At 38.9% G+C, this 8,162-nt stretch overlaps 1 protein-coding gene across 4 annotated transcripts in view; it reads right to left on the bottom strand.

The window, feature by feature from the left end:
- The window catches only part of NTN4 (netrin 4), a 158,995-nt gene that overhangs the window by 7,376 nt on the left and 143,457 nt on the right, over positions 1-8,162 (bottom strand). For 3 of the 4 annotated variants that reach the window (XM_044678128.1, XM_044678129.1, XM_044678130.1), the window contains 2 exons: positions 5,267-5,335; positions 2,850-3,020 (listed from right to left, as the gene is read on the bottom strand). In XM_044678128.1, the coding sequence (XP_044534063.1) occupies positions 2,850-3,020; positions 5,267-5,335 (240 nt within the window). The remainder of the gene's footprint in view (positions 1-2,849; positions 3,021-5,266; positions 5,336-8,162) is intronic. The other variant, XM_044678131.1, reaches the window with a different exon arrangement.

The raw sequence follows: 8,162 nt of genomic DNA, 5'->3' as shown, positions 1-8,162 counted from the left end.
AGAAGGAGAAGAAGAAGAAGAAGAAGAAGAAGAAGAAGAAGAAGAAGAAGAAGAAGAAGAAGAAGAAGAAGAAATTGGGAAAGGTCTCTTGCAGAAAGTGGGACTTCAACAGAGACTTAGAAGAACCGAGGAAGCCAGGAGGTAGAGAGGAGGAGGCTGGGGGAACAAATGGGTGAAGACCCTTTAAGGCATGAAAGGTTCTCAATCTGTGATGGAAGAATAAATATCCATCTCTGATGAAATCACAGAGCTTGAAGTATTTTATTAAAATGATCCAGACAACCACTTCCTCTGCCTCATTAAAGTCATTTAAAATTAATTAATTAATTTAATTAATATAATTTAATTTTATCCTTCACTGAAATTTTCTTTTATTTTTTTCTTAAGAGAAATTGGAAGAATCCTTTTTTCTGCTTGCATTGTGAATGATACAGAAAGAAAACTCCATATCGCTCTATTCTTCTACAGGTCAGGGGCACATCTCTGAGTTCTTACCACTGGCTATGAGAAAGTAAACAGATAGGGCAGCTAGGTGGCACAGGGGCTAGAGTACCTGGAGTCAGGAGGACCTGGGTTCAAATTTGACCTCTCCTAGGCAAGTCACTTAATCTAGTATGCCTAGCCTTTACCCTTTCTGTCTTGGAGTTGTTACTAGGATAAAAAGTAAGGTTTTGGTTTTTGTTTTTTAAAGAAAAGATTAATTTCTTCTGATAGGTAAGAAGGTACAGAGAATGGTTCAAAGCTCCATTTTCAGTAATTTGATCACTTATCTCTAAGGTTTTTTTTTGGAAATAATTTGATATCTATTTTTCTAAGTTTGGTGTTTTGTTTTTTTTTATATTCACCAGAAATCAGACCCATTCTACTCTAGCTGTGTTATGGTCACAGCTAATACACAGGCAATGCTTACTTAACAGATTTGTAAGTTGGCTTGTTTAATTATGTCAGCCCCTGTTAATGGTGCCCAAGGTGACTGCAGGAGACATGGAGGCATGGAAGGTTCCAGAATTTTCTTATCGCTCTTTTTTTTTGGCCCCAGTTCTTTGAGTTGTAAAAATGGAAAACACAGTAAAATAAAAGACTGTCTGGCTTGGCTTTGGCCAGTTCCAATCTTTTCTTCAAAGCAAGTAAACATGTTTTCCAGAATTCTTTGAATAACTGCTCTTAGGTTTCCAATTGTGATGAACTGGGTTGATTCTTTGAGTCAGTTTGGCAGAAACCTGATTAGGAAGTGCAGTCTACTTCCTGGAGGGTGGCTCAGATAGTTAGACCTTTTGTTTTTAATGTCTTCCTAAGAATCTGGGCAGTTTTTGTTTTTTTTTTTTTTATCTTGGCATTGCAACAGAGTTATTGCTGGCAGAAACCTCAAAAACCTAAATCATTGGGCAAATACAACTTTAATTAGTAATCTTTAGTTTCCTGAATTAAAAACGTAACATCCTATTTTCTGATCTAGTTAAATTTGTCCCACTTAAAATATGTATGATATTTTGGGAAGCATAATTTATCCTTTCCATCAGTAGAAACGCATAGAATATTTAGATGGAATATTGAGAGGAGGCAACAAAAAACACCCACAAAAATGAAGAATTTAAAAAGTAAATGTCTTCATTTTAAGATTTGCGGGAAGAACGTTTAAAAAAAGATTATTAGTATTATATTTTGGCTGTTGCTTTGTGCCTCTAGTTAAGAGTTCAAAGAACACAGAAGAACCCCTTAAAATAACTTGAAGAAAGACCTGGCCATATTGGATCTAAATATATACATAAAGATATTATATGTATAATATATGTATATATGTGTGTATCTATGTGTATTTACACATGCATATATATATGCATATATGTATATATATATATATATATATATGTCTGCAGGCATGGCAACTGCTCTCAGCAACGTTATTCCAACAGGTGACATTCACATGAATGAAGGAATGAAGATGATTTTCCTGAGCTTTTTCTGTGCCCAGTTCTCTCTCATCTTTGAGAAACAATTTCTATTTCTGAGCCACCAGGAAGTTAAAACATCTCCGGATTTTTCTCCACTGATACCCTCTCCTTTTTTTAATGTCTCCTGATTTTTGCTTGAAACTGAAATGCTTATTTAATGAAAGACAAGTAAAGATGAGGAATGAAGGGTGTTTTTTTCCCTTAGAAGAGACGGATGCTTCTTACTCAAAAATAAATTAATTCAATATTATGTTGTGGATGGAATTTCACATTTGGATTTCCTTTGAGAATAGTCTTTTACCCTGGCACTGTACGGAATAAGACCTGGTTTTCAGATGAAGAGTTAAGTGTGATCATCAAAATCAAATGTACTTTCTATCTTCCTGGCATCTGGCACTAATATATGAGTTCATTTCCAAGACAGAGGGCACTAACTTGGTAAACTGGAAGATATCATTTTAGTTTATGGAACACAATGATAGGAACAAGAAGTTTTTTTTTAAATGTTAATTAAAAAAATAAATGTTAATTCAAGGTGATCTGTTTGCGTGGTTCCCAGAATTTCAAGGGTAAGCTGTGATGGGATGTTAATTCTTATTCAGAGTTCTGGTCTGGAGGATAACAGTCACTGTGACATCTCAGAATTACACTGGGCGTCCGTCATTGCTGACAAACGGCTTTCCTCACCACAACTGTGCAAGGATTATTATTTCTGTTTTACAGATGAGAAAACCACTAGCCAAAGGTCATACCGTTAACATTTGTCAGCCAGATCCTGAATCCACTGATTTTAAGCTCAGTGTTTTTTCCTACCTATCTAACACGGGGTTGAGACATGGTATATGCATTCACATTTTGTTTGTTTGTTTGTTTTGTTTAATAAAACCAAACACTCACCAGGATTCAGAATTGGGCAAGTGCAGCCTCTGTTGGTCCAGGACTCTGGGTAGAGTGTCCTCTTTCCTCGTAGAATCTTTAATTTGGTGGACTTCAACACTTTTTTGATCTTCACATTGACTTCAGCATGAGAGCCTTTATCGTGAGCTGATAAAATCTTTATTTTTAACACTGTATCAATAGAATTCCAAAAGGAGAAATGCAAAAGAGCATCATCCGTACAGTTTAAGTTTGAGGAGCAATGAAAATATTAATGACATAAGAGTGCAAAGGAGAAACATCAATGTTGAATGAGGCTCTGAATAAAGCATTGCTTTAAATCCCATTCCGTTCCCTCCACTTGCACTGGCCCCATTCCCACTGGAGTGTATGGCATTACTCTTCTCTTATAGAGAGCCCCAAGCCTTCTATTGAAGCCTACCTATCACCAGGCTCTGGGAACACAAGCGTCTAAACTTTGAGTTCTACCAAACACATATTTGGAGAAGGAAATGGCAAACCACTTCAATATTTTTGCCAAGAAAACTCCAAATGGGGTCACAGAAAGTCAGACATGACTGAAACAACTGTGAACAAGAATAAACACATATTGCTCAGTGATGCAAACAAAAAGACAACCACGAGGAGACAGACATTTCTTTTTAGCATCTCCTTGTGTGTTTATTTTCATTCTAGGCTGCTTGAGGACAGGGACTTTCTTTTGCCCCTTTTTTGTACTCCCAGGTTTTGTAACCACTTAGCACAGTGCCTGGCACATAGAAGGCATTTAATGAATGAATGAATGAATATACTTTAAATGGTGGAAGAATCAGACAGTTAACAGGCATTTATTTTATTTTATTTTATTTTTAAAAAAGCCCTTACTGTCTGTCTCAGTATAAATTCCAAGACAGAAGAGCAGAAATGGCTAGGTAATTAGGGTTAAGTGACTTGCCCAAGGTCACTCAGCTAGGTAGACTCTAAGGTCAGATTTGAACTTGGGACCTCCCATTTCCAGGTCTGGCTCTCTATCCACTGAGCTATCTAGATGCTCCTTAATAGGTATTTATTAGGTGCTCACAGTGCTCACATTCTAACTGGGGAGACAGCATGCAAACAACTATGGACATACAAGATAATATATAGAATAAATGCAATGAGATCAAGGATGCTATTACTCAATGAAAGTGACAATGAACCTACTCCTTCTCCCCTCTGTAAATACGGGATATACTAGCATACCATGCTCAGTGGAAGGGTTGGCAGTGAGAATGTCCCACCACTCCCATTCTTCAAGGCAACAACATTCTGTAGGACCACCCCATGCACCATAACCTGGAAAGGGCAAAAGGGAGGGAGCCAAGAGGAGCCATGAATGTGCTGCTCTGTGGAGCGATCCTTTTGACTTCTCCAGCGTTTCCATGGAAGCCTTTTACTGTGCATGGCCGGTTAGAGACCCAGGCCATGCCTGATAAAACTCAGAGGACTGTTAGAAAAGGTTCTCTCTGTTAGTATGCTTTTCATTAAGTCCTATCATTCTGACATGTTGGCGAAACTCCTCTTGTAGTGGAGAGTCTTTAGCACTGCATTACTTCTGGCATTGTAAGAGTGGGGAGGAAGAAATGTCTAGGAGTGAAGTTGCCAACGTAGAAATAATAAGATTTGGCAATGGACTGGAAATAGAGGGTAGGCTGAGTGGGAGAGAAGAGCGGAGGATGACGCTGAAGTTCTGGTGATGTCCGTGTCATTAATAGGGAAGTTTGGAAGAGGGACAGAGTTTGGGAGGAAAGGATTCTTTCTGTTCTGGATATCTTATGTTTGAGATGTGTAAGAGGCAGTTGGCTATATGAGGAGAGCTTAGGGCTGATTTTACAAATAAAAAGGAGTTTGTATTCTAAATCCCTGTTGCCCTTGGCCACCTTATATTTCCACTGAGCAAGGAGAGCCAGGGTTTGCTGGCCGAGCTGGTTTCTAGGCTCTCTGATCTCGTAGCAAATAATTTAAACTTCTTTGGGGAACAAATATAATCAGAGTCCAGGATACAAGCACTGGATGGAGAAAACAATTTGCTTGTTCACATTTATTCTATCTCCATGTAGTAGAGGAATCTTAGGCACCTTCATTTGATTAATAAAGGGCTTGGATGTCAGAAACATTTCTTTATGTTCCACATCTTTTTCAATTTATTAGTTTCCCTCATTCTCAAAGTAGCCTGGTGCTGCCAGCATCATGATAAACTTCTCCCCTTGGTGAGCGGAACACTCTCTCCATTGGTCCAATCCTGGTCTAGCCTGTGGCCAGGTCTTTGTTGGTACTCCACAAGACAAATACTTATGAGGGCTTGAGGTCGTCATAGAACCTGATCTCTAAAGCCTCTCTAGAATTCCTAGGCAATGGTTCTCCAAAACACAGAAATGAGTTTTCTTCTTGTAACTCACCATATGAATATTTCATTCCACAGAAGATTTTGGGGTTTCCTAATGATTGTTCCTTACATTCACATTTACCTAAAAAAGTAAACAAAGATTCATCTTCATTAGCACCATTAAGGTGAAAATAAGAGACAAGTAAATTCAAGTAATAAACAGCATCTTTGGAAGTTATTATTCTGTCAGTGTGCTCAAGAACAAGGACAACGGAGAATAATTTAGACCCGTAGAAGGACAACGGAGTTGTTTTTGGTTGTTCGGTTGTTTTAGTCATGTCTGACTCTTTATGATCTCATTTAGGGTTTTCTTGGCAAAAAGTGGTTTGTCATTTCCTTCTCCAGTGCATTTTACAGATAAGGAAACTAAGATGAAGGGGATTAAATGACTTGCCCAGGTCATATAGCTAGTAAATTTTTGATATGGATTTGAACTCAGGTCTTCCTGACTCCAGAACCTGTGGTCTATCCATTGCGCCATCTAGCTGTCCCCCAGTGGAGCAGAAACACCTAAATGAGCTAAATTCACTTGACTGTGGAGGGGTGAAGAGAGGGAGAGGGGGTATAGTCATAGAATTTCAGCTTTCCCACTAAAGAAGGAATCCCCTACTTTGTAATATCCCTCCCAAATGGTGATCCAGTGTTAAAGACCACTAGTGATGGGACATTACCACATTCCGAGGTAGCTCATTCAAGCTGTGGACAGCCCTAATGTAGGAAGCTTCCCCCATTTTGAGCTGAAATCTGCCTTCCTCTTGACTCCCACCCCACTGCTCCTAGTTCTGATAGAGATAGCAGAACAAATCGAACCTTTTTTCTATGATAGAGATAACAGAACAAGTTTAACTCTTTTCCTTCAGGCTTATCCTTCAACTATCTGAAGACAGAGAATGGATTCTTCTGAAGTCTTCTCTTCTCCAGGCTAAACATTAGCAGTCTTTCCAAATAAGCCCTGTATGCAATGATCTCTAAGCTCTTCACTTTCCTGGTCATTCTCCTTCAATGAAAGATGGTGGATGGAACCAGTGGACTCAGTCGGTCCTCCCTTCTTTGCCTTCTCCTCTTTTCCCCCTCACCAAAGCCTTTAGGGTCCAGGAAAGTTTTGTTTTTACTTTAATTTTTAAGATTGGTCAGATGTGAGCATGTGGTAGGCACAGGAGAAGGAGCCAGCACAGAGGGAGAGGCAGGATGATAGGGGATGTAGCAAGAGTCAGAAAAGTAGAAGTTTTCACGGGATCAAGGACATGTTAGAGAAGTTCAGTTTGGAAAACAGGGAGATACTTTCTCTGAGATAGGAGGGGAAGGCAAGAAGCAGGACAAAAGAAGATGAATGGTAAGATGGAGAAGAAAGAACTGAAGGGAGCTTGCATCTTCCCAGGCGGCAGCTAGCTCATCTATTGAGCATGAAGGGAATTGACACTGGTCTGTGTGGCCTTGAGAAGAGTGGCAAAGACATGGGACAATTCCTGTAGGGTCTGTAATAGAGAAACCACTAAAGATGAACAGAAGGCTTTCCAGCAAGCCCTCATGTCCTCGTTTGAGGTTAAACAGCATGCATCTGGAGCACAGCCAATCTGCTTGGGTTTTGTGACTTTCTTTAGTTATTCCAGGAAACAGAAGCAAAGAAAGCATTGGGATTTATCTATTATTGGGAGTTGTTAGGGCTCAGATGTCCCTGGGTCAAGGGGCTAAAGGGAATCCAAGGTTTTTAGTGGAAGGCATGGTTGGTTGGAAATGCCAAACCAGGGGTTTCAGGTTGGAGGGGAGAGGGAGAGAATTCTGAAATGGACTGATGGATTGGGAGGACCCAGAGACTGTAATGAGAGAAAAGAACATTTTATCATGAATGGAGTTGGATAGTTATTTATATCTCAATGGGTTATCAGCTTTCCCAGTAGCAGGCTGAAAATTATTTGAGAGCAATTATGTGCTGAATATCTTTACTGTTTTTTTAACTTTTCCCGTGTTTGCATGTTCTGTCCAGCCTTCACTGTATCCTGGTTCAGCTAGGAAGTCAACTGGATTGTAGAAGAATAAAGGGTATTAATTATAGGAAGAGGAATTGACAAGTGAGAGTTAACTACATTAACATATTAGCAGAAAAGTAATTTAGTTTTGGATATTCGATTTATAGAATCATAGAGAGGAATATGTGAGGTGAATGTGAGATATTGGATAGAAAACGTTAGAGATTAGGGCAGCTAGGTGGCTCAGTGGATAGAGAGCCAGATTTGAAGATGAGAAGTCCAGGGTTCAAATCTAGCTTCAGACACTTCCTAGCTGGGTGACCCTGGACAAGTCACTTAACTTGAATTGTCTAGCCCTTACCGTTCTTCTGTCTTGGGCCCAACACTGAGTATGAATCCCAAGGCAGAATGTAAGGTTTAAAAAAAAAGAACAAGAAAATGCCTAGAGATTGAGTCTCATCATTTAAAACATTTAATTTATGGCTTTTTTTTTTTTTTTTTTTTTTTGCTTTTCTGCAGCACATGTGATGAGCGGAAAACTTTTCTGAGGGAAAACTTACTAGTAATATTTAATTTATGTATTTAAAACCATCAATCATGTTGGCTGAGAAATCCTTTTAAACAGTGGTTGATGGGTTTGGGGCTATTTTACAATAGCAAAAGCCCTATGAAGAGGTCAGAGAATTAGATGTAAAGAATAAATCCACACTAGTCTTCATGATTAAAACAGGGAGAACTAAAACTTTCTGTTCATTTTAAGAGCATCAAACTTTACAGAAAATCGTTGTTTTGGGAGGGATTGCTTCCTTTAAAATATTTATTTTCCTAATTACATGTAATAACAATTTTCAAAATGTTTCCTGAAATTGTAAGATCCAAATTGTCTCCCTCCGGCCCTTTCCTCCCTTTCCCAGAGATGGCAAGCAATTTGATCTAGGTTAC

The sequence above is a fragment of the Gracilinanus agilis genome, chromosome 5 (genome assembly GCF_016433145.1).
Source record: "Gracilinanus agilis isolate LMUSP501 chromosome 5, AgileGrace, whole genome shotgun sequence".
Classification (NCBI taxonomy): Eukaryota; Metazoa; Chordata; class Mammalia; order Didelphimorphia; family Didelphidae; genus Gracilinanus; species Gracilinanus agilis.
Note: the sequence above shows the minus strand (reverse complement) of the source record. Positions and strands in the feature narration are given on the sequence as shown.